Source organism: Telopea speciosissima, chromosome 5 (genome assembly GCF_018873765.1).
Source record: "Telopea speciosissima isolate NSW1024214 ecotype Mountain lineage chromosome 5, Tspe_v1, whole genome shotgun sequence".
NCBI classification, from domain to species: Eukaryota; Viridiplantae; Streptophyta; class Magnoliopsida; order Proteales; family Proteaceae; genus Telopea; species Telopea speciosissima.
In genome coordinates this window covers 10,309,615-10,336,541 of record NC_057920.1, presented here as the reverse complement: position 1 = coordinate 10,336,541, position 26,927 = coordinate 10,309,615, and the positions used below count along the sequence as shown (strand labels likewise).

Sequence of the window (26,927 nt, the reverse complement as noted above, 5' to 3'; positions counted from 1 at the left end):
TTCTTCCGACTTTTTTCTCCTTTGTGTTTGTTTTGGAAGGTAGATGTCCTTTTCGGCTTGGCTTGCTCAGAAAATCCGATTTTCCTTCTTATTTTGCAGATTTTTCTTTTTTTGCCTTCTTTGTCTATTCGCCTCAACTCTTCCCTACACCCTACAGTAGAGAGAGAGAGAGAGTACAGAATCCATAAAATAGGCTATTAAAGTTCAGCGTTTTCTCTCTTTACACTTCTACTAGGAAGAGTTTTTGGGTTCTTGTGGAGAAAGGTGGAGGACCCACATGCAAAATAGCTTCCAAAATGATAGAAAATCCTGAGTACCTAATTGGGTTTGATGCCATTTGTATTCGGATTTTCAAGGAAGGTAGCGAGGAAACGGAAGCTGCAAGTGCTGTTTTTTCTCTCTTTTGACCTGTATTTGCGTAAAATCCACGTACTCTTTCTTCTCTTTTCTATTTGATTTTTTTTAAAAAAAAAATTTCTTGGCATGTCCCTTTGCATATATCTGTAAGAAAGTGGGGGATCTAGTTTTTCTTCTTGCTTTTTTGTTCATCTTTTTGGCTTCCCTCTCTGATAGATTCTTTTGAGCGTTTTCTGCTCTTATAGATTACTCTCCGGATTAAAGGAAATGGAGTGGTAGGGAATATCTTTTATGACTGTAAATATTCCCGCTGACAACCCTTTTAAGTATATCGCGACCCTGATTTGATCTGGGTATCCTCTGCTTCTTCCCGTTTTGAGATTCCCCATCTGTTTAAGGTGAGCTACTTACCATCAAAGTTCAATTGTGTCCCTTTTATTGAGAATAGTTATATCCCTGCTCATTAATATATGGACATGTTGAGCTGGAAGAATCTTTTCCCTTTTCTTGTTTTTCCTGTTATCTCTGTACCAATATGAGGTTGGTAGAATTTAGGTAACTTGTTCAAGCAAATATATGACCAACCTCTTATTCGATTTGGACGGAGTTGGACTTCTTGGACAGGTCTACATGATTGGTGGGTGTTTTGTTGTGTTGTTTCTAATTGTGTTTAGATTCTCTGAATGATGGGTACCAGGTCAATCTGTATGGATTGAATTTAGATATCTTTTCTATATGAATCCGAGTTTAATCTGATTATGTGGAGGTATTCTTCACAGCTTGCACAGTTGGTGTTACTACTGTTCTCCACCAGTCCACCATGTAGCTGGTCAGGCTGGATTTGAATTTTGCAAGCTCTCCTCCTTCGTCTGCCTCATGATTGAGGTGGACTTGAACCTACAAGCTTAGGAGCAAGGAACAAAGCACATACAATTTAGAGATAGCCTAAAAAAAAATCCTGGGTAGTTTTGCTGTTTGTGATAAATTAATTACGTTTTGAGGCATCATACTAGTATAGTGTTCCAGTTATATGGCATAATTAGGGCATAGTATCAACAGTATATTGACCATGGAAATAGTTGGCAACTTAGGTTCCCACATGAAGGTCTGTCAGGAAGAGTTTGAACCCTGAAACCTTTGTTGAAAAACATCTGTGAACTTGTTCTCGATGCGAACATTTCTCATGCTTCAGCACTATATACATGATTTTTGTTCATCGATTAATTGGATATTTCTAAAGTCTGTTTTGCATTTAACATTCCTTTTATCTGTTTTCAAAATGCTGATAACTAGTGAACTATTATGAGCTTTAGAGCTGTTATCCTAAAATATCTGTTCCCCTTTTTGTTTCTTATGCATTTCTTTTCTGTGCAGGTAAAAATTTGTCGGATCATGAGCCCATAGCATCTTGTATTATGGGTTGGCTGAGCAAAATTTTCAAAGGTTCCAGCCATAAAATCTCAGAAGGGCAGTATCATGGCAGATATGGGGATGACAATGTTTGGAATGAACCTTCTAATGCAGTGGTAATTATGGTTGCTGCTGCTTATTAGGAATACTTTTAACTCTTGTCTGTCTTTGATTAGGTTCCCTGTTTCTGCACGTATATTTGAAAAGTATAGCATTTTATATTTTCCAAGTTAGTTGATGAAGAAGATGGGATGGCTTTGAGCCTGACATAGATGGATTTCTCTCCTAAATTATTTCCTTTTGATGCTCATTTTCTCCCATCATCATTTGTTAGATGGTAGAACATGGCATCCAACTCTCATTTATTGTATTTCAGTTTTCCATTTTCTTCCTCTGCAGCTAATATTTTCCTCTTCCTTCTTTATTTCTGGAAACTTAATGTAGGATGCATGGTCAGATAATGAGAATGAAGACATAGATCGTGCCATTGCACTTTCCCTTTTGGAAGAAGAGCAGAAAGGGAAAAATGTGATTGGTGAGTAATATCTCTTTCAGTATTTATCTATATATATTTAATGTTCTTTGCATTATTTAATAGATTGCCCAATCATCGACCTGTAGAAGGAACAGATTTGTATTTGAATGGTTCAACCATCTTGGTCAATCACCGATCTATCTATGGTTTTAACTTCATATGCACCAATGAAATATTACTGTTTGGCAAACGTGAACTTGGTTACTATATCAACTCAACTGGAATAGTTCCCTGCAGATGGGTATCATATATGATTCAAAACTGTGCATTAACACTAAATCTCCACCAGATCTGCAAATATATGACCGATGCTTACTTTTTGAAACCTAGGTTGATACTGTAGGTCATTTCATTTCTCAAAAATTTAGCTTGTTCCTTTGCTTATAGGTTCCTGTGGTCAGATTTAAAATTAGGGAAAGCTTGGATGATCTATTCATCCCAAGCACTCTTTATTTATAAGAGTAATAAAACAGTAAACATCTGTATGGTAGCAATGTGGGACTAAACCACATAATACAAAACTAATAAAATAACAAAGAAAAGAGGTCCAGAATACCCCCACGGTATTCTGGCCATATATCTAACACTCCCCCTCAAGTTGGAGCATATATATCATGCATGCCCAACTTGACTAAGATAGGATGAAACAGCTTGCTACTCAGTCCCTTAGTGAACACATCAGCCAGTTGATCAGTAGACTTCACAAAAGGAACACAAATGAGGCCGGCCTCAAGCTTCTCCTTGATGAAATGTCGGTCAACCTCCACGTGCTTAGTACGATCATGCTGGACAGGGTTATGAGCAATGCTAATGGCTGCTTTATTGTCACAATAAAGCATCATGGGAAGATGGACAGCAACACCGATATCCTGTAATAATCCTCTAAGCCACGTAGTTCACAAATTCCTTGGGCCATCGCACGAAACTCGGCTCAAGACTCGGACCTGCCACAACATTCTGCTTCTTGCTACGCCATGTGACAAGGTTCCCACCAACAAAGGAACAGTAACCAGAGATAGATTTCCTGTCAGGAGAACCAGCCCAATCGGCATCAGTATAGGCTTCAATCTTAAGGTGACCCGTGGGAGATAGAAGGATTCCCTTTCCTGGAGCAGACTTCAAATACCTCAAAATACGATGGACTGCATCCATATGAGAGGAATAGGGATCATGCATGAATCGCTCACCAAACTCACAAAGAATCGCAATGTCGGTCGTGTGTGAGAAAGGTAGATTAACTTGCCCACTAACCGATAAACACCCTAGTCAACAGCTCACCTTCTTTCTCCCTAAGTTTTGTAGTAGCTTCCATAGGAGTATCCGAAGGATGACAACCTAGCAGCCCTGTTTTCATCGATAGATCAAGGACATATTTCCTTTGAGAAAGAAAGATGCCCTGAAGAGCGAGCAACTTCTATCCCTAGAAAATATTTCGAGAGGACCAAGATCTTTGACCTCAAACTCACGGCCAAGGAGGAGCTTCAAATCCCCGATAGCATCACCATCATTACCAGTGATCACAATATCATCCACATAGACTATGAGAAGAGTTACCTTGTCACCAACTCGTCTGATAAACAAAGTGTGATCAGCATTACTCTGCCTATAACCTGCTGAAATCATAACCTTGTGAAATCTGCCAAACCATGCCCTATGTGACTGTTTTAGCCCATAAAGTGCACGCTTCAGTCTACAGACCTTACCCTTGGTCCTGTCATCAGAGAAACCTGGTGGAATGTCCATATATACCTCCTCCTCAAGCTCCCATGGAGGAAGGCATTCTTTACATCTAACTGTGAAGATCCCACCCAAGATTTACAAAGACAGATAATAGCATCCGGACAGGTGTTGAGCTTCGCCCATCGGTGCAAAGGTCTCCTGATAGTCAACTCCATAAGTTTGAGTGAACCCCTTTGCAACCAGGACGTGCCTTATATCGATCCACGTAACCATCGCCTTCTCGTTGACCACGAAGACCCATCTACATCCAACTGGTTTCTTTCCGGAGGAAGAGTCACAAGCTCCCATGTATTATTTTTATGTAGTGCTCTCATTTCTTCCAACATTGTGCCTTCCACTTTCCATCTGTAGATGCTTCCGCCAAGTTTTAGGAATCGAAAGAAGAAAGAAAGATACAAAAGCACGAAAAGATGGAGAAAGAGAACTATAAGAAACAACACGAGATATGGGATGTAAAGTACAAGTCCTAGTACCTTTGCGGTGAGCAATAGGTAGGTCGGAAGAAGAGGGATTACCAGGAGATGGAGGATCCGGATCTGAGCCGCAATTGGATGGGTATTGGTGCTAAAGTGGATTGAAATCGCCCTCCGTTGGTTCCGCCTCGTGTAGGTGAGTATGTTGGAATTGTCAATTCTCTTCGAAATTCACCAATAGTTCTCTGGACTGGAGTCGCCTCCCCCTGAATAGGAACAATTAACAACACTATTTTCTATGGTCTCCCCCTGTAAAGGATTCCCATTAGGTGAGGGAGGAACAGCCGGAGGAGGTTGGACATCATCCAAAGGAGGTTGGGCATCAGTCAAAGGAGGCTGGGCAGCAGCCAGAGGAACCTCTAGTGGAGGAATCTCAAAGGGCACATCTTCACTAGAACTCTCCCCTTGAAGAGGTGGTGAAGAATAATAAGAAAGGGTCTCATGGAAAACAACATCCATACTTACCAAGGTACGACGGGAAGGGGGATGGTAACACTTATAACCTTTCTGGGTTGGAGAATAACCCAAGAAAATACAACGGAGCCCACGAGGCTCAAGCTTGCCTGGAGATCTGGTATCCCTAGCATAACACACACACCCAAATACTTTGGGAGGGACAATAAAGGAGGAATGGCCCAGTAAAATATCAGAGGGGGTACGGGAATTAAGAACCCGAGAAGGGAGCCTATTGATGAGATAGGCGGCAGTGAGAACCGCATCCCCCCAATATTGAGAAGGAACATTCCTCGCAAACATCAAAGCCCGGGCCATTTCCAACAAATGGCGGTTTTTTCTTTCTGCCACACCATTCTGGGCAGGGGTATCAACACAACTAGTTTGGTGAATAATGCCATGATCAGCCAAATATTTTTGAAATTGTGATTCAGTAAATTCGGTTCCATTATCACTTCTCAATATTTTGAGAGTAGCTTGGAACTGAGTTTGAATCATCTTATGAAAATGCTGAAAACATGAGAAAACCTGATTTTTAGTGTGCAAAAGATATACCCAAGTGTTCCGAGAATGACAATCAATAAAAGAGACAAACCAGCGATGACCAGAAAAAGAGGGCTTGCGGCTAGGGCCCCAAACATCAGAATGTACCAAATTAAAACAAGAAGAACTCCTTTTATTTGAAATAGGATAAGTTGAACGTGTCTGTTTGGCCAGAACACAAGCCTCACAAAAAAAGTCATCCTTAGTATGTAGGGTGACCAAACTAGGAAATAAATGAGCTAAAATTCCTAAAGGGGGGTGACCTAACCGAGAGTGCCATTGGTAAAGTTCAGAAGAGACCAAGGAGTTCTGATGCGCGGAGAAGGCAATGGTGGTGGAGAGAAGCGACCGTCATCAAGCGTACAAGCCACCATGCACTTTACCCAATCCAATCGTCTTCCCGAGTCCGATCCTGAAACACACAATGAGATGGAAAAAAATGACTTTGCAGCTTAAGATCACGAGTAATACTACTAATGGAAAGAAGGTTAGTAGTAAAATTAGGAATATGTAAAACAGAAGACAAGGGAAGAGAGGAAGTGCAGTTGATGAGTCCTTTTCCAGATATTGAAGAAAGGGACCCATCAGCCACTTTGACCTTATCTTTCCCAGAAGTGGGAGAATATCTGTGAAACAGACTAGAGGAACCGGTCATATGATCTGTGGCTCCAGAATCTATGATCCAAGGATGGGAAGCCACAGAAGCACAATGACCTACAAATGGAATACCTGACCGGGCAAAGTGTGAACCTGAAGGAGCTGAGGAATTGGCAGTAGCTGATGTAGTAGAGGCAGCAGCAGCGGAAGTCCTGAGCATACGTAGGAGGGCCTTAGATCATCCTGGGATAGACCAGGTCGATAGTAGGGGCTGTAGTAATGTGATCTCGTCGATGGGCCTTGGTCTTTGTCTTTATCTTTGTCTTGGCAGCCCGTTTAGCTTCAAAATCAGCCGGTTTCCCATGAAGTTTCCAGCACTTCTCTTTGGTGTGATAGGGTTTGTGACAGTGCTCACAAACAGCAGTCCCTGTAGTAGAATCACCAAGAGAAGCGGTGCCACTAGGTGCAGAAGGGGTCGGGGCAGCAGCCTTGAGAGCTGATCTATCAGTAATAGGCGGGTGCAACATGGCAGCCCTACGGTTCTCCTCAGATGAAACCAATGCATAAGATTGTTCGAGTGTGGGAAAAGGCTTATGGCCCAACACTTGAACACGAATTGGATCATACTCCACATTCAAGCCAGCCAAAAAATCATAGACCCTGATCTTGTCCACATGCTTCTTATAGGAAGCAATATCAGCAACTGTAGACGGGTGGAAGTCAGAGAAGTGGTCTAATTGCTGCCACTATGCGTAGAGTAGCATAGTACTTCGAAACTGAAAGTTCACCTTGAGTGGTATGGAGGACCTTCTGCCTAAGTTCATATACCTGGGCATCATTGCCAAGCTGCCCGTAGGTTTCCTTGCAAGCAGCCCAAATCTGTGCAGCTGTGTCTAGAAGAAGAAAGTTATGCTGCAAATCTGTAGTCATTGAACCAATTAAGTAGGACATGAGAACACCATTATTAGCAAGCCACCTGTCCTGAGCAGGGCCTGGGGCAGTAGGTTGAACACTAGTGCCATTAATATGGCTGGTGAGACCACGGCCAGCAATGGCAAAAGAGGCAGACCTGGACCATAAAAGGTAATTCGAGCCATCAAGTTTAATAGGATTTGGTGTGAAGTCGTGGTAGTCGGCCTTGTGGTGACCATCGGTAGGTGGCTGATCTGAAGTAGTCAAGAATCGAGAGAGTCACCCATACCGCCATAAAGAAGTCCAATAATGTCTTCAAGTGAAGGCTGAACTAACTCCAAAAATCAGAGACAGCAGCAGTGAAGAGTCCTATATCGATAATGGCAGGGTTTTTTTGAGAAAACCTGAATTGCTGAAATCGATGAGGATAATAAGGAGTCCAAAATTCTGCAGAAAAATGGCTTCAACTGAGGTCAATTAACCCTCTATACTGGAAGAAACAGCCTGCAGAAAAATCAGGAACACTGGGCTGCAACAACTCCAAGATCGATAGGTGTCAGGGTTTTGCAAAAAAACCCTGTGATAGTAGGATCGATCTCAAGGAGGTCTTCAAATCTGTAGATAAGAACTGAACCAATGAAAAAGAAATCCTGCTGCAGTTTGTGGTCTTCAAAGGAAGGAGTTAATGCCTTGTAGTTGTTGTAGAAGCAAGCTCCAAAAAAAAACTGAAGATCCAATATCGCAGACAGGCTTGGCAGGTCCTTATCGAGTAGAATTATAGTGCATAAAAGAGGTAATGGGGGCAGCAACTGGATCGTATGATCACCTCATCAGTGCTGCCCTATATGGGAATGGAGAACAAGGGAGAAGAAAGAGAGAACTAGAAGAGAAGAAGATCGAAAGAGAGAGGGAGAAGAAAACTGAAATTCGAAGGAGGGGTTTTGTCCCTAACTCGAAATCTGCTCTGATACCATGTGGACAGATTTAAAATTAGGGAAAGCTTGGATGATCTATTCATCCCAAGCACTCTTTATTTATAAGAGTAATAAAACAGTAAACATCTGTATGGTAGCAATGTGGGACTAAACCACATAATACAAAACTAATAAAATAACAAAGAAAAGAGGTCCAGAATACCCCCACGGTATTCTGGCCATATATCTAACAGTTCCAAAGAATGGTTGATGTTTTTACCAGTAATTATATTAATCATTGCTGTCATGGTTACTATGAAATTATGGGAGAGAGTTATTGAAACTCGCCTGAGACAAAATTATTATTACAGATAACCAACTTGGTTTTATGCTAGGAAGATCAACTCCAAAAGTTATTTACTTGCTTAGGAGACTCATGGAAAGATTAGAGAATGTAAGAAGGATCTCCATATGATATTTATTGACCTAGATTATTAATTTTACAAGGTAAAGATATGTATAATAGTGTGGTGACTAGTGTAAGAACTATGGGGGAACAAGGTAGTGAATTCCCAATTGCAATTGGGTTACATCAAGGATCAACTTTAAGCCCTGATTTGTTTGTGCTTATCATTGATGAATTAATCGGTGACATTCAAGATAAGTTCCCTTGGTGTATGCTTTTTGCTGATGATATTATTTTGCTTGATGAGACAAAAGCAGGTATTAACACTAAATTGGAATTTTAGAGATCGACTTTGGAATAAAAAGGGTTTAAGATTAGAAGAACAAAAGCGGAGTATATGGTGTGTAACTTTAGTTACAATGGGATGGATAACGAGGTGGTGAAAATTGATGAGAGGGAGAATCCGCAAAGTGATTATTTTAGGTATTTAGGCTCAATCATAAATAAAGAAGGAGAAATAGAGGAGGATGTTACACAGTGAATTAAGATAGGATAGATGAAGTGGAGAGGTGCATCCAGAGTGTTGTGTTATCGACATATTCGTTTAAAACTTAAAAGGAAAATTTTATAGGATAGTCATGCAAATGACTATGATATATTGTGCGGTATATTGGATAGTTAAGAAACATCATATAGATAAACTTAGTGTAGCTGAGATGAAGATATTGAGGTGGATGTGTGGTAAAACTAGGAAGGATAAAATAAAGGACGAACGCATTAGAGCTTTATTTGGGAGTACTACGAGAAAGTCATTTGAGGTGGCATGGTAATGTAGTCCTAGGTTTGAAAAGTCAAACTAGGAACCAATCAACCAAGATCTGTTATGAATAGGTGAATTGGCTAGGTCAAAATAGGGTTTTTGGTGAAAGTAGGGTTAGGGTTTGGTTAGGGTTAGTGTTTGGTTAGGGTTAGTGTTTGATGTATGTGTTGTGTCAAGTTGAGGTAGGGGAGTCTATCAGTGAAGGTCCTGAGATGTTTTGATGGATGGAAGTGTGTAAACTTGAATGGGCAGTAACTTAGGTTTAGCGTTTAAGGTTTTGGGTTTTGGAAAAGAGAAAGAGGGGAATCTGGGGTTTAGACTAAGAGGATGGTGCTAGGGTTTGGATCGAGTGCTACAGGGGCAGAGATGGAAATTCGGTTCTGGTTTGGTGTGGTTTTGATGGGTGGATTGGTCTGTGCAAGTTTTAGGCTATGGAAAAATTAAGAAACAAAAAAGGGGGAAAACTAGGGTTGGGGCTGTAGAGGATTAGAAGAAGAATTAGGGAATGGGGAATGTTTCAAACTTACTGGAGTTGCAGAATTATCCTAGCCTTGTTTGCTTGAAAAACTTGAATAAAAATTGAAACTTGAACTGAAACTTGAATGGAGCTTCAATAGAACCACCCGGGCTTCCCACCGCAAGGTGTCAATCGGATCAAACACTGATCCCACCAACCTTGATCAAACACAAAACGATTCTTCAAAGGAGAAGAGAAGTTGCAGCAGCTTGCAAGAGCAAAATTTACAAATCTGTGAGGTAATGAGCACCCCCACAATTTCTATTATTTATATTAGCCAAAAGGCCTACTGTCCTAATCAGCCTAGGAGTCTAAAAGCTACTAGCAGACTCTAATTACACATCACAACCTCTTTCAAATTCGTGGAGAGGTGTGGACCCAACTTATAGTTAAAACAAGGGCTGATGTTCTCTGTGCCGCAGCGCAGGCTGTGCCCAGACACATGTGCTGGGTATTTCTGCCATTCAGGGGGGCGGGGTGGTTATTTTACCCACCCCCCATGTGTCTGGGCTCAGCCTGCGCCCCCAGCACAGAGAACATTTGGCCTTAAAACAAATAAAAGAAAGGTGTGACTCAAGTCACTTAAATTGAACCACTGGTTCAAACCTGTTTTGGACCGGTTCAATTTAAAACATTAAAACATGAAAATAAACTAAGTGTAGAAGCTAATCCTGTATGCAACCTAATTACCCCTACTTTAGGTCCATAAAAGTTACCACATTGAAACCCATGGGAATAAAGGCCCAACATGTATATAACGCAACCCTAGACTTATTCGTAAGGAAAGAAGCCCAATTTGGTGATAAATCTGCATCACATGGTCATGTACAACAGAGGCCTTTAGATGCTTCAGCACAGAGGAGTGATTGGATTCAGGTTGAAGGAGCTAAAAGGGGGAGGAATAGATCCAAAATGACTCAGGGAGAAGTGGTGAGGAAAGACATGCATAACTTAGGCCTTGTAACAAATATGACTTTGAATAGAGCTGATTGGAGAGTAAGGATCTATGCAGTTGACCCCATTTAGTTGGGATAAGGCTGAGTTGAGTTGAGTTGTATTGTTCCCCATAAGTAACATCCAGAATCTTGTGCATGCTCAATCTGACCATTGATTTGGTTAAAGCTATCTTTATGCATATGTACCTGGATGAAGAAAGAGAGAAAAGTTACGTGAATGAGGATGTCGAATCATGAAATATCTCACTTCAATCGATGGATCACACACAATGGGTTATGGTTGCAAGTGCAAGGCCAGATGCCATTTTCTGAATTACATAGCAAAATATGTAGTGAGATTACTGAAACCATCAAACTAATTAACATATGTTTCTCTAGAGAACTGACATAGTGATAGGAGCAAGGACAAAGCCCATAAAATGATGATTGACCTTGATATGTTTGGTTTTCCATAGGACAAATTTTCTTATTTAAACTTTATTTTCTCAAGTCTACAACAACAACCATAACCTTATCTCAACTAAATGGGGTTTGCTACATGGATCCGATAGAGGCTATGACGGTAAAAGAAATAAGAGAATTAAAAGGAAGTAAAAGGAAGAAAAATAGAAAATCAGTGAAGGAAAAAGTCAAAGCAGCATCCCAGGAACATTCCCTTACAAGGGGTCGGCTACACGGGTCTTTGTCCTCCAAACAACTCTATCTGCGGTCATACTAGGATCGAGCCCTACCACATGCATATCCTTTCTTACCACTTCTCCAATAGTCATTTTAGGCCTGCCCCTACCTCTTTTAGCTCTGTCAAACTGAATCTGGTCATTCTTCCTTACCGGTGCATCCATAGGTCTCTATTGGACATGACCTACCAGCTCAAGCGGCTCTCACGAAGCTTGTCCTGGATTGGTGCAACTCCCAATCCGGTTCTAATACAATCATTCCTTACTCTATCTCTCCTGGTCTTGCCACACATCCTCCTCAACATCCTCATCTCCGCTACACTCATCTTATCTCTTAAATGCCCAACATTCCATTCCATAAGTCATGGCTGGTCTTATTACTGTCCTATAGAATTTCCCCTTAAGCTTAACAGGCATGTGTTTGTCACATAACACTCCTGATGCACCTCTCTACTTCATCCATTCTATTTTAATTTTGTGGGAAACATCATCCTCTTTATCACCCTCTTTGTTAATGGTTGACTCCAGGTATCTAAAGCATTCACTTTGTGGTAGCTCTCGCTCCTCAAGTTTCACCTTCATCACCTCTCCTGGTTTGACTGAAGTTACACATCATATACTCTGTCTTTGTTCTGCTTAACTTACAACCTCGTGATTCCAAGCTTGATCTCCAGCTTTATTTTCTGAAGCATATATATTTAATTCGTCCCGAAAGCCTAGGTTTTTGTCCTTCGGCAGTACGTTGGTGAAATTTTAAGTTTCTCTGAATTTTTCCTTCTTGGGTTGAACTTTGTCTGATAAAATGATGGTTTACTTGATTAGCCATAGGCTGTTCTGAAGTTAGACCACAGGCACCCTGTTTCTGGAAACGTGGTTTTGTAGTTTTGCTTTATTTTCTGATCATCTTAGATCATTAACTTATGGGAGAAGGATAATGGCTTGTAATGGGTGAATAAATGACATCACTGGAACTCTAATGACTACTTGGTCTAACACAGTAGATGAAAAACTAGCTGATGAAGCCAAAGTTGATTGGGCTTTTTGTCTATTACGCTGTTCTTGATACCATAAGGTTGGATACCTGATATTCCATCATGAAATTACAGCAGGATTTTCCTTTTTATATGGTCAGGTAGGGATATGAGACTGTATTCAGTGCGGAAATTCCTTGATCGGTTGAGCCACTTTTATGTGGCTCACTTATTTCCTGTCTCTCTAAACAGTTGTAGATTTGTAAAAGAGCGTCCCAGTATATGAGGCTTTTTCTACTGCAGGGTCTGGGAGGGGCAAATGTACACAGGCTTACCCCCGCTTTGCAGAGAGGCTGTTTCCATGCAAAACCCGCAACCTGATGGTTTTAGTCAACATAAATATTACATTTCTGATTAAAAGGCTTTGGTCACAACGTTGATATTCACTTTGCAGTTGGTAGCTGAAAAGCCATTGACAGGTTTTTCTTTTTCCCCACTTCTGGCAGAGAAGTTTACAGACTGAATGGCGAATATGGTTATGTTCTTGTGGGCAATACTTTATTCATGTCAATGAATCTAACTGAGTGAGCTGAGTATGCCCACCCCCCAAACAAAAAAAAAAAAAAAATCAGAGCTCAGCTCAGGCTTGTGACTCATGAACAAGGTTCTGGGCAGTACTGGAGACTGGGACCAGCCTAGGTGGTCTAATTGGTTGCCCTGTTACTCAGTTCCATATGTGGGTTTGTAGAAGACTGTGAATAGCTTGGGTTGATCCAATGACCCAATCTGATTATTTTGGTTCCAGTTGCCCTATTGGAGTGAGAACCAATACCTAGGGTGCTCCTTTTTTATCATAAGAAAAAGAGTGGAGGGTTTGTATATTAAGGAAAAGATGGTGATGTTGACTGCTGACTTGACCGATGAAGATATTATGCCTTCTTAATTGTCTTTTGAGTTGATGACTATATTGTGTGCCGTTATGGTCATCTTTACAACATTTTTATGTTAATAAACTTCTCACATTAACAGTTATCCTTTTTCCTCAGATAGTGGATCTCATGTGGAGGAAGATGAACAGCTGGCTAGAGCACTACAAGAAAGTATGAACATCGAATCTCCTCCATCCCCCCCCCAAAACAAAAATCAGAGCTCAGCTCAGGCTTGTGACTCATGAACAAGGTTCTGGGCAGTACTTGAGACTGGGACCAGCCTAGGTGGTCTAATTGGTTGCCCTGTTACTCGGTTCCATATGTGGGTCTGTAGAGGACTGCGAATAGCTTGGGTTGATCCAATGACCTAATCTGAATATTTCAGTTCCAGGAGCCCTATTGGAGTGAGAACCAATACCTAGGGTGCTCCTTTTTTATCATAAGAAAAAAGAGTGGAGGGTTTTTATATTGAGGAAAAGATGGTGAAGTTGACTGCTGACTTGGTGATGAAGATATTATGCTTTTTAATTGTCTTTTGAGTTGATAACTATATTGTGTACCATTATGGTCCTCTTTACGACGTTTTTATGTTAATAAACTTCGCTCGTTGACACTTTTGCTTTTTCCTCAGATAGTGGATCTCATGTGGAGGAAGATGAACAGCTGGCTAGAGCACTACAAGAAAGTATGAACATCGAATCTCCTCCACGTCATGAAAATCCTCCACGTTATGAAAATGGAAATATGTTTCAACCTATGTCCTACCCCTTTTCAACAGGGTTCAGGTATCTTGTTCTTGATGTCAACTCTGCACTAATTTCTCTAATCTGTCCCTTGTTCTTGTTTATTTTCTTAGTATGTATATAGAACTATATATTTTATTAATTGGAGACCATGTGATTCGCTTGTTTGGGTTGCTCAAACTATATGAATCTGGGTTTGTGTTAATATATTATATTGCCACATGCATGCTTGATATACTGGTAGGTTATGATTAGAAAAGTGAGGTCTTGCCTAATGGTTATACCTGATAAACATTCACCTAATCAGCTAATCATGCTATTCCAAAGAAGCTCATTGCAGAAAGAATCAGTCGAGACACAAGAGCTCTATGTCAAACTAAGGCTAATAATCAGCCGATGTTCAGCCCACATCATATCTATGGTTTGTAATCATTTCATTCCCTATACGGTTAACAGTTTTGCCAATGCACAAACAGGATTTCTTCTTGGACATCTTTCAGAATGTGATGATTTAACACATTCCATGATGCCCTGTAGCAGGGTTCTGTTCTGAGATGTGATGATGGACCATGTAGCATACTTTTAGGCTACGTTTGGTAACGGTCTGAGTAAAGAACGGGCATTCTCAACCAGAAACGTTCTTTAGCATTTCTGGTCTGGAACGCCGTTCTGCGTATGAAAATGGCCGTTTAGTAATGGTCTCAAGAACGTGTTCAGAACAAAAATGGCGTTTGGTAAAACCTGTTCTTCCAAATTTGATATTAATTACAATAATGCTATTTCCTTCTAAATTATACCAAAAAATACTTGTAAAATCCTTCTCTCTTACCAACCTTAGCATAAAATTAAAATATCTCATTAACATAACCAAAGTAATTATAAAAATATATCAAATTCCAAAGATGCCATTAAAATTGGGTTATTGTGTGGATTAGTGCCAACTGACTATAGTATGAACAGTTGAATAAAAAGGGCCTTGGTGGATTCGAACCACCATCCCCTTGGAACATGCTCATGTTCCGCTCATGTTCCAAGTGCTCTACCAATTTGAGCTAAAGACCCGTCAAGTAGAGCTTGGAATTTACAAGTAACCATGAGTCCTTGTCACAAACCTTGACAGAATAGTAGATAAATAAAAATTTATGAAACCAAAGGTATTGCCTACATGTACCATTATCATGTACAACATCTGAATCCAATTAAAAGGAAAGGGGGGAGGGGGGCTGCCAATGGTGGCCTCCCTCCTCTGTGTGTTGTAGGTGATTGGGGCTGCCAATGGTGGCCTCAGCCACTGTCATTTTAAATATTCATATGATGCAACATGCTAAAAGAACTTATGAATTGATAGGACAATGCTACTGACTTGGGGTTTATATTTATAGCATGCAATGCGTCTAAGATAATGCTTATCATGTCCCCAATTAGGGTGCAGTTTAGAATGCACCTATCTAAACAAACTACAGCTAAAAAAACACCAGTATCTGAATGATCATATACAGAAGACATCTGTCCATTTTCTCTTCCCTGCAAACTTCAAACTTATCACTCTCTCTTTCCTTCTGTCTCATACACTTCTTTATCTACCTCCATCACTTGTACCTCTAATCCTCTATTATTCTCATATTCCTTACCTCCAACTCCATGAGAACTGCTTTGCCTTTCCATGACCTCTCTTTACAGATCAGCCCACCATCAGTTTCAGATTCTGAAACTAAGATGGATGTGGGTTATGATGGATGGATGAACTGAAATAGTTGGGTTAAAGCTTTTTGAGGTGAATAATGGATTTTGTAATTGCTTTCTCTTTTATTTTAAAACTTGATACTTCCAGCCCATATAGCAGGCCATTATAACCCCGCAAACTCATCCAATTCCATCAACACATGTAGTCTGATCCTTCAGTTATCATCAAATATTCAAATCCCGATCTTGTATTGCAACCAGCAGTAAATGCCATAAAACCCGAGCTAATCAACTCATTTTGAACCTCCAAAACCCTGTTTTTCTACATGAAATTCACCACTGCCTCCTAGCTGCATATAGCAAAAACCAAGAGAATACAAATTTTCTTTGCTAAATGGAGTAGGTAGTGTCAAAATTTCCTGTTAAAATTTTCTATTTATGATATCCATTCTCTTATTCTTTGTATGTGTGTGTATTGGGGGAGGGGGATAGTTGCATATAGCAAAAACCCGAGAGTGCAAATTTTCTTTGCTAAATGCAGATCCACATTGCATCACAAGTTCAGTGGGATGGCCCAAGTGGTAGGGTGGAGTTTTCCCAGTTGTTAATAACCTAAGTACCTAACAGCTATGCCAAAATCCATAGGACTGTCCTGTTAGAGGCAATGATCAAATAACTATGATGAAGGACTGTGACTGCCAATGTAATTAGCCGTGTTTACTTTTCTTTGGCATAATTTGGGACCTTGTTTTAAGCCACTGGATATTTATGACAGAGATCTTCTACAGATTGAAAACTGCAATGGAGTCAAATTCTATTTGATTAGCATAGTTCATGTATAGTTTATTCGAGTAATAAATTTAGAACTTCTGATCCAATTTTCTTTGCAAAACGAGTAAGAAGATATTGGATTGGGAAAGTGAAATGTGCTCGGATCTTTTGCATTGTTTTAAGATGTTAAAACAGAAAAATAAAACACATAAATCAAACCACATAAATTTTCCAGCAGACCAAAGTTAAGATTGAGATAGCAATCAATAGTTGAACCCTAACATCAATCTTGCTCAAGAAAGCTCTGAAATCCATACCTTTTCAGCTGATTTCTTCAAACTTCGCCGGATGTCACAAAGGCGACCACATCGCCGGCTTGGCCAAACTCAAACAGTACTTTCACCAATTTGGTTACATCCCTCCTCCTCTTTCTCTTCAAACTTCACCGTCAATTTTGATGAAACCTTAGAATCCGCTCTCAAACTATACTAGAAGAATTTCAACCTTAACGCAACAGGCAAACTCGACATCATCAACGGCACCACTTCCATGAATTCCGTCAAGCCCGCACATACGACCCTCTACACCGTCTCTCACTAGAGAGTTGCAGAGACTGCGAGAGAGCGAGAGAGCAAGAGAGAGAGAGACAGAGAGAAAGAGATAGCGAGAGAGAGAGGGGGAGAGAGCGAGAGAACGATGAGAGATTCTCTGAAAATGGCCTCACCTTGAAGGGTTGCAGGATGAGAGCCTTGCAGATCTCCTCCGTCTCCACAGTTCCAAGGGCAAGAGATACCTCCTTCAAACTCAAAAGCCAGTTGAAATCATGGGTTCTCCTTGATTTTAGCCTCTCAATAGTTGTTCTCGTTCTTTACAGACCGTGTCTGAGGCGGTGTATAAAGAACGTTCTTTTTAGCAAGATTCCCTCCGGTTCATTCTTAAAGGCCAATAGAACGAACCGATTACCCAAACATGATTTTGTGTGTTTTTTTTTTGTTTTTAAAGAACGAAAAAACGCCAAAGAACGTTCTTGAGACTGTTACCAAACGTAGCCTTAGTATCCAAATTGAGAGTCAAAACAGATGTAGGATTGTCAAGAGGTTCTTCCAGACTTTTTACCCTCCCTGTTGATCGTTGAAGTAGAATAGAGAAGGTCAGGACCTTTTCATCTATTATCTTCAATGTTTCTTGCCTCTGTGGTTCAAGGTTTCCCAAATGATGCAAAATTTTTCCATGAAGATGCAAAACCCACTTTAGGATTATTCTTTAGTTTTAATTTCTTTTTCCCAGTAAATCAAACCAATGTTGGTCATTCACAATGGGCAAAGCAGTAGACGGGTTTCGGACCTTTTGGCATTTTTCAATAAGTACAACCCCCTCCCCGAAGGGGTAGGCCTTAAAGACAGCAGTGTGAGAGCTTAGGTGGTGGTACCCAAAGAAAGCTTCACATAAATATATCACCATATGTTCATAGTTTTCTAGAAGAAATGGCTGAGAAGTTGATACTTTAAAACGAAGTTCTGGTTTTTGTTTTGGGTAAATTACACGTCACCTCCTGGTTTTTGAAAATACTCATCCGGCCCCCTCTACAGTAACGGTGTTAGTCTGCTGGTAGTTATTGGTGTGAAGGACTATTTTATCCTCGTACTAAAACATTAGAATTAAATTTACAATACTATCCTTCCTTCATCTTCAACCTAAAATACCCCACCCCTTTCCTGCAACTCCGCTGGCAGCACCGCCACCACCGCTGCCAATGAGCGCTGGACCCAGACCGGAAAGTTAATCCCTTGCAGTTTTGAATCAATATTTGATACTGAAGTCCATTAATTGGATACTTATTAAAAAAATGTTTGATTTGCATTCTTAAATGGGATTAATTTCTGTGGTTATTGTAGCTTTGTGAATGAGTACTAAAACTTACAAGGTTGCCTGAATAGGAACAATAAAATGGGCTGACAACAGAGGAGAGTTGTTGGCTATAGTTTCCTTTATATTTGTCGGTGAATGCGAATGCCTTTTCTGCAGTTTCCAGTAGTGTCTTCGAGTATTGAGGATCCACATGTTTGAACACAAGGGAGGCGGCAGCAAGGTCAGCGGCGGTTTCTCTGGCGACATCAGGACCAGGATTTGTAGGAGTCACCTTATAAACCTTTTGAGGGGTTTCAATATCCTCCGGGCGTTGCCTGCAATCATGGTCTTCTGTTGGGTCACCAACCTGAAATTAGCCAAATAAAAAATAAAAAATAAAAAATGCCCAGTACAAGAAGATATCCCACTGAGTTTTCTTCTGCAATACGTTAACGAGACTCCCTAGTTTCACCTATATATACATGAAGGAGCATTCATGCTTTGAGAACAAGGCAATTGACCCACGTAACTGATCAACCGGGTAGAGCTCACGATCATTCAAACACGTAGGTCCGGAAGAAGAATGGCTGACTCCCATTGTGCGCCTATGATCAATCCAAACAGTTCAAGTAGAGTGTCTAAAAAATTGATTTTGCACTGAGCAGATTTACAAGATCCAAAACCAATTCCTATCTGTGGGTTTCTATAAGCCCAATGCTCTTATTGCAGCAACTCCTACCTCCCCATACCATAACATATGAACAGTAGGAACTAGAATTCTTATCGATACTGGAACTCATAGGGAAGAAAATGGATTTATGGATGAAATCAAATATGCAGTATTTACAGACAAGGATACACCGGTGCTAAAACCTTTTCTCAAGATATCTTCCAAACTGTTGGGGTCATCGCTCCGGATGTTGTTCCCCCGGTGGGAAACCAGTTGGTTCCGTAGTTTTAGAATTCTGCTGATCCCAAGTACTCCATCTCATAAGCTATCGATTCCACGAAACCAATTTCTTTTGTTGTCAATTGTGTTTGATCGGTTTCTCACTTCTTCTTCTAGAGTTTTAATTTTCGAACAGTTAAAGAGTGAATCAGGAGAGGAGTGAGGACGATTGATGAGTTTGAGGTGTACGAGCAGAATCTGCATCAGAGCTCTTCAAGGCCTGAAAGACCAGCAGAGATCTCAAGGAACGATGACTGGATTCAAGTTCCAGATTTGGGGATTTTTTGTATACAGAGGAGATTTGAGTGTTGACTGTTGATGGGTTTGGAGATTTGAGTGTTGATGGATTTGAGTTGCTCTGAGTTTTTTGGAAGAAAAGAGAAGTTCAGATTTGGGGATTTTTCTTCTCTCCGGTGAACTTCTGCTTGAGATTGAGTTGCAGGTGTGAGGAAGAAGATGAATTTGGGGTTTTTAGTTACAAGGGTAAAATTGTAAATCAACACTGGTCAAGGGTAGTTTAGGGATTTAAATTTATTTAACTGGCTGACATCATCACTTAACAACATAAAACTAACAGTAGGGACTAATTTGACATATTTGGGTCTAATACAGGGGGTGATTTGAGTATTTTCAAAAACCAGGGGGTGATGTGTAATTTACCCCTTTTTTTTTGTATTTTTGGGGGTGGGGGTGGGGGGAGGGGGGAGTTCTTTATGAATTTGCTTCGCAGATATGAATTAGCGAGTAGAATGGTATGGTTTGACAATGACCTGAGTGCTTTTCTGGGACATTCTGTGCTCACATTTGAGGGTTCAACTCCTCAGTACTGATTACATATGTGTTTCTGACAAGTTATTTTGCCCAAAATATTTATTAATTTATGTCACATTTTCTTTTGTAGTGTTTTAAACACATTTAAAAAAAAAATAAAATTAGTGGGCATCATTTACTTATTTTTGTAAATTTTGTTGTAATTTCTGTGTTTCTCTTAAATTTTCCCTATAACTGATATGTTTTACACCATTCTGGAATTCCTTTTTTAAAAGTTCCATTTTCAAAAGTTGAAATTTCTCAAAAAACCAAATTTTAGAACTTTTGTTTCATGAGGTTTTCACAAGTGGCTTTGCCAGTCTAGTATTGTTGGGCTCTGTTTGTTGCAGCGTAAAATTTTACTCACCACCTAAAAAAATTTTAGATGTCAAATTTTCAATGTTGAAAAGTGTTCCAATGTTTGTTTTTTTTATGGAAACAAACATTAGAAAAATTTTCAACATGTAAAATTTGCAGCATAAAATTTTCTAGGTAAAATTTTACGCCGAAACAAACGGAGGCAAAGGGAATCTATATGACTGAAGATTCTCCATTGACTGAGAAGGGTTGTACTTCTCCACCTCATAACTCTCTTGCATGGCAGCCCAATATTGTCCTGCTATTCCCTCCCTCCCCCCCCCCCCCCCCACCAAAAAAAAAACTAATTTAGTCACTTTTTCGCTAAAACTTGAAACTTCTATGGCTGGTATAACTGGGGAAAAAGTCCAACACATAGTGGGGTACGTCATACGTACTGACATGGGATCACTTCTTCAATGGAGAATCTGGACTCAGAATTGGCTATATAATGCCACCATATGGCTAAAACTAAGGAGTTTGTCTATTGAAGGGGTATAGATAACCTGTCAAATAGGCCTTCCTTTCCACACTTGAATAGCTTGTGCTGCATTGTGTGCACCAGATAATCTATGCTTCCATGTATTAGATGTATTTTATACAATTGACCAAGGCTGTAAACATTGTTGTCATGGCGACAAGCTGACCCAAGGTGGCGATCAGGCTCTTAGGCACCCTAGGCGTGTAAATGCATATTCTTTTCTCTTCACACACAGAACATGCTGAGCTGGGGTAAGCCAAGATCAGCCAACAGCTCATCCCAAGCCTATTTGTCAAATCTTGTATACTCAGGCTGGGTTTAGGCCCAAGTCCAACCTAAATCCCCTAGGCCCAGTTGTGGCCCAAGTTATCAGCCAAGCAAAAAACTCCAAAAGCCCAGTTCAAAATTAAATTTTGGGGGCATTAGACGGAGAGTAACAATAGTGAGGGTTCCAGGGAGCCAAAGATTTCAGCATGATCTCTGCCAGAGCAATATAAAGAGGAGGAGATGAAAGAGAATAAAAAAGAGAAATATAAAGAAGGCAGAAGAAGCAAAGAAAGAGAAGGAGAAGTAGAGAGAAAGCAGAAACAGAAAGAAGAAGGAGAAGGAGGAATCTACCCAACAGAAATGTTAGAAAAGGAATCACCAATTAAACCAAAACAAAACGCCTTGGAGTACCAAAGCTGCCTTGTCGCCGAGGTGATGCCTTGACAACTATGGCTGTAAATCAAGGGCATCTATCCCCTGAAAAAAGGCTGTAATCAAGGGCATCTATACCCCAAAAAAAAAAAGTTGTAAATCAAGGGCTTATGACCACTAATCAAATTCTCTTACTTATCCTTTTCTTTTAAGCATTTGACAACCGTTTAAATTGAGCCGGTGCTGAATTCCTTTTGGAACTTCCACATGTATTCTTGCATTTTTTAAAGTTTTGGTTATATCATTTTAATGCTAATTCCTCTTGTATCCATTGTGTTTCCTATGTGAAACTGATTTGGTTGATTAAAACAATTTTGTGTAGGATTTGTGCTGGTTGCAACACTGAGATTGGCCATGGACGGTTTTTGAGTTGCATGGGTGCAGTTTGGCACCCAGAATGTTTCCGTTGTCATGCTTGCAATCTGCCCATTTCGGATTATGAGGTGTGTAAACTAATTCCAATATAATCATAACTTAAAAACATGATTCTTTAATTGCTTGCTGATTCTTTATGGTGCATGCAGATTGTTGTATCAATAGAATAGTAGTATCCTTTGATTATAATAGTCTGGCTAATTCTTTCTTTGTTTCTTTTCTAGTTCTCAATGTCTGGAAATTACCCTTATCACAAATCTTGCTACAAGGAGCACTACCATCCAAAATGTGATGTTTGTAAGCACTTTGTAAGTACCTTTTCTGTGACTAGATAATAGTATCTTGAGTTTCTGGCCGGTCTGCCCCCTTCCCCCTCAACCAAAAAGGAAAACTGTTCATCACTCGGGATAAACATAAAGATGTTCATTAGTTGTTACTTGTGACTCAAAGGGGAATGTTTTAGATTGGGTATTAGGGCCTCCTGAAGTTGAGGTTTTTGGATTATTCCTCATAGTCTCGTTTATCTTAGTAAATATGCAGAGATGAAACTTTTTGGCAAAAATAGTTGCAGTGAAAGAGGATATTTGATCAATATTTGTGTTTTAGTTTATTCACAATAAAATAAAATAGAATAAAGAATGCAAGGAAAATTACTTGATCAATATTTGTGTTTTAGTTTATTCACATGTCTATAAACTATTGAAGCTTAATCATCTCCATTTATAAAAGTGAAATTAATTGTGATTTGGATTCTAACAAGAAGGTAACGAGTATAAATGTCACTGGAGGTTCTTAATGTGACATTAGAAAATGATGATTCACCAGAAGTTGAAAGTATATCCTCCAAAAATATGAAATGGAGACACATATAGACCAGGGAAAATAAATTTTCACCTCGTATTGCGATTGCTGTTAATAAGTACATTTTGATAGATATGGAGTTTGTAAAATAATATTAGGGCATGTGATCGCTGCTTGGTCGTGTAGCCCCTGCACCAGTGCGGGGACCAATGAGAGCGTGCAGGGGCATCAGCACGGATGGGATGTTTTATTAATTTTGAGCACTCCTGTGTCTAGGTGGAGGGTCCATGCGACCAAGCACTGTTCTTTTTCCCATAATATTATTCAGAAAATATTTGAGATGTGACAGTGACGACTTTCAAATGGTTAAATTACTTCAACTCCAATCCAGCCATCCAGGTACTAAATGGAACATTGGGGTGGGCCATCAAAATTTTTTTAGGGATTAGGCTATGAACTAGGAACTGATGGGATGAAGTTCCTTTTTGTAAAATTATTTTATATTAGAAGTTATTCATTCATAATTTATTAATTATATGGTAAGCAACTGCCTTGTAGATGATGGTTTTGTTCCTTCTTATATTTCATACTCAGTCTCAGCCTGTTTCTGTGTTGAATCATTGTTTGCAGATTCCTACAAATCCTATGGGTCTTATTGAATACAGAGCACATCCTTTCTGGTTACAAAAGTATTGCCCCTCGCATGAGCATGATGGGACTCCACGTTGCTGTAGTTGTGAAAGGATGGAGGTCAGTTTGAAATACATTACCTCTGGAAGATGCCTGCTTTAAGAATTTTCTAAATGTCAATGAATTTGAAATATTAATGTAATAAATTTTCTGCATTTGCAGCCGAGGGACACGAGATATGTCACCCTAGACGATGGTAGGAAGCTCTGTCTGGAGTGTCTGGATTCAGCAATCATGGATACTAGTGAATGCCAACCCCTTTACCTTGACATACAAGAGTTTTACGAAGGATTAAATATGAAAATAGAGCAGCAAGTTCCATTACTCTTGGTTGAGAGACTGGCACTAAACGAGGCCATGGAGGGAGAAAAGAATGTAAATAGAGATAAATTGAGCAAACAATGCATTATTTTTTTTTTCTCAATGGGATTTTCCTTGTATCCCTTATAATTTCTTTTTCTTCTCTTGTTCCTTATTTCTTTGTTGTGTGCAGGGTCATCATCACATGCCTGAAACAAGGGGACTCTGCCTGTCAGAGGAACAGACTGTCAGCACTGTAAGGATGATTTTATATTATTACTCTCAAAAACTGGGATTATGTGCTCTTTTGACAAATCTGTTTCATGGGTAGAAAACTCAGTGTTCTGTTATACCTTATACTAACAGATTTCGAGAAGGCCAAGAATCGGAGCAGGAAACCACATCTTTGACATGAAAACAGAGCCGTATAGACTAACTCGCCGATGTGAAGTGACTGCCATTCTCATTTTGTATGGCCTCCCAAGGTATTGTTTCAGCTTTTTCTTCCTTTCTTTTTGCCTCTGTATGATTTCTTAGGTGAGTGGTTGACATTTTCTTAGCTGAAGCTTTATTGTTTTTGGTCACAATCTATTGCAGAGCAGCTTTTCTGAGTGCTGCTTTGATTCTGCCTCTTTGATGAACTTGGCGTTTGGTTATTTTACAGCTTTGGAGTATAATAAAGGTTTTGATTTTGCGAGGCTGTGTTGGGTGTTTACCAACCCTAGCCCAATTGAAAAATACCTCTAGAATTACTTTTATGAACTGTTATTTTCTAAGCAAGTTTCTGCTGGAACAGTTATGTATGTTTCAATTTTCTATTCACTCATGATCTGGCCTGACCTGGTCGACCCAATCATGATATTTCACTCATGATCTGGCCTGGTCGACCCAATCATGATATTGAAGGATGGGACCTTGCACTTTTTTTTTTTTGGGTTATTGGTTGGCATTATTGGTGTTTCGAAAGTTTGTATGGATTTTTGTTTTCTGGAATACTGCATTCCACTCGAAACTATCTTTTATCATGTTACTAAATGCCTCAAGAGAAATTAATGAAATACCACTTACTAAAAGTTGCACAAGAACAGCCTTGATACATTTATTGGAGCATTTAAGAGGGCAGATCTGTCAGTTGAGAAGAATCGTTAAACGGATATTAGTTTGCTCATGCTATATATCACTGATGGCCACATAAATTGTAACTGAAAGTAATTTTCAATTGTTTCTACAATCCCCAAGATTTCGAGTTCAAAGTATGCATATAGTACAAGCACTTGCATTGCCCAATGCTATTTTCTAAAGTATGTTACTTATTCTAAGCTAGTACCTTGCCTTTTTCTTTCTTTTTTTTATTTCCCCTTTGGGGTGGGGGTGAGAGGGAGTGAATACTAAGCCAAAAGCTGCATAAGTTCTTTGAAGTAACACAAAAATCCACTCCAGTTTATAATAGTTGTTCCTAAATCTGTGTTTTTTGCTTATTTAGGTTAGTTTTTTGATGTATGACGAAGAATCTGTCTGCATACAGATTGCTGACTGGGTCAATACTGGCACATGAGATGATGCATGCATGGCTGCGGCTTAATGGTGCTCCTCTGTTCCACAACTATTGTCACCTCAAAGTCAGATTTGATTTTTGGATTATGGTGGGCTCTGTTAAACCGCTAAATTTGCGTATGGTTATTTCACAGGTTATCGTACTCTTAGTCAAGATGTTGAAGAGGGTATCTGCCAGGTGCTAGCTCACATGTGGCTAGATTCAGAGATCATGTCAGGTTCTGGCAGTACTGTTGCTTCAACATCATCTTCATCATCATCATCATCATCGTCCTCGTCATCATCTTCTGTTTCTACATCATCAAAGAAAGGCACACGGTCTCAGTTTGAGAGGAAGCTTGGGGACTTCTTTAAACACCAAATTGAATCTGATACGTCACCAGCATATGGGGATGGGTTCAGAGCTGGTAATGAGGCAGTGCTCAAGTACGGACTGCGGAGCACCCTTGACCATATCCGGATGACAGGTAGCTTCCCATACTAAGTGTTGATCCATGACTTGGCCATTCTTTTCTCTTCCCTTGATGGGGAAGAAGCTTGGCCCTATCATATTAGAGCTTAGGGCTGATGCATATTCGAGTCAAGTATATATCCTTAGAAGAGAAATTAATTATGTTCGGTCGGGTTTCTTTACTTCATATTTGTAATCTCCTCTGTGGGTCCCCTTTTATATCATTTGACATTAATGCCACGTGTTTAATAAAGTCAATTTTATACTATCTTGCCTTCCTTCCATGGTCTCCTTTCCATGTTACACTCTTTATTCCTATTTTTATGATTACCAGTCTTTGGGTGTTCATTGTTCAATTATTTTCATGCTTAGAACATTCCAATGGGAAGCAGACCAAATCTGTATGTCCATAATTGGTAGAAAAAATCCAGCAAGCCAGCCAAATATTGACCCAATCTGATAACTTGAACTGACGGAATTATTGACCATGCAATGGTCCTTTATCTCTCTTGCTCTTCTGCCAAGGTTTTATCTGTTCCAACAATAAATGCACCCCCCCCCCCCCCTAGTTGTGTGTCTGGATCCTTTTCCTTGATCTCTCTTTTCCTCGCTTTCTTGTCATGTACAATACAAAGAAATGGACAAAATGGGCAAAGAAATGTGAAACAAGTTACAACTAAGGAGTTGAATTTGCAGGATATAATTTTCTGTTGAAACAAATGGACCCTGAGCTGATTGTAAGATTGTAAAAACACTGCTACATTTGGAGGATTCATTGGCAATTTTGTGGGATGAATCTACCCTCTTTTCTTTATTGGTGGCTTACTGTTTTACTTTTTCTTTTGGTATATTATCTATCCGGTTAATGAAAGTTCTATGGGGAACTCTACAAGGCTCACCTAATTTCACGTCATACCGATGTATATGGCCCGAAGATTGGAGTGAGCTATAAGGAAGTAAGGCTTCCTGTATTTATTATCTGGCTTTTGAATTGGCAAATAGTGAGCATCTTTTTTTTTTTGTTGTTGGTAGAAAGAGGTTTTATTGAAGAACAGAGCATGAAATACTCAAGGCAAACAGTGAGCATCTGGGGTCACTTCTGAGGTGATTTCATGGGATTCTGGATTCTCTGGAGCAATTCACGGCTAAAAATATCTGTTTTATTTAAATGAATGTCTTTACTCTCTTCTAACATATGATATGGG

The 26,927-nt window shown here is 39.8% G+C and overlaps 1 protein-coding gene across 3 annotated transcripts; it reads left to right on the top strand.

The window, feature by feature from the left end:
• The first annotated feature begins 158 nt into the window (after window positions 1-158).
• Window positions 159-25,990, top strand: LOC122661919 (protein DA1-like). 3 transcript variants are annotated; one of them, XM_043857433.1, is made up of 13 exons: window positions 159-429; window positions 603-755; window positions 1,732-1,883; window positions 2,212-2,302; window positions 13,842-13,995; window positions 21,874-21,994; window positions 22,151-22,234; window positions 23,358-23,477; window positions 23,580-23,792; window positions 23,911-23,973; window positions 24,084-24,202; window positions 25,243-25,301; window positions 25,406-25,990. In XM_043857433.1, the coding sequence occupies exons 3-13, from the start codon at window positions 1,773-1,775 to the stop codon at window positions 25,753-25,755; spliced, it is 1,485 nt and encodes a 494-aa protein (XP_043713368.1). In that variant the 5' UTR covers window positions 159-429; window positions 603-755; window positions 1,732-1,772; the 3' UTR covers window positions 25,756-25,990. The 3 variants fall into 3 exon arrangements, with proteins under 3 accessions (XP_043713368.1, XP_043713367.1, XP_043713366.1); XM_043857432.1 differs by lacking the exons at window positions 159-429; window positions 603-755 and adding an exon at window positions 898-994 and having other exon boundaries at window positions 25,406-25,532; window positions 25,563-25,990; XM_043857431.1 differs by lacking the exons at window positions 159-429; window positions 603-755 and adding an exon at window positions 919-994.
• Window positions 25,991-26,927: the final 937 nt, after the last annotated feature.

Excerpts from the sequence above, each read along its gene's own strand:
- LOC122661919 (XM_043857431.1), top strand. The coding sequence starts at position 934 with ATGACCAACCTCTTATTCGATTTGGACGGAGTTGGACTTCTTGGACAG. Across the intron at positions 1,884-2,211 it reads ATGAACCTTCTAATGCAGTG|GATGCATGGTCAGATAATGA; the intron begins GTAATTATGGTT and ends AACTTAATGTAG. Across the intron at positions 24,203-25,242 it reads ATTTTGTATGGCCTCCCAAG|ATTGCTGACTGGGTCAATAC; the intron begins GTATTGTTTCAG and ends GTCTGCATACAG.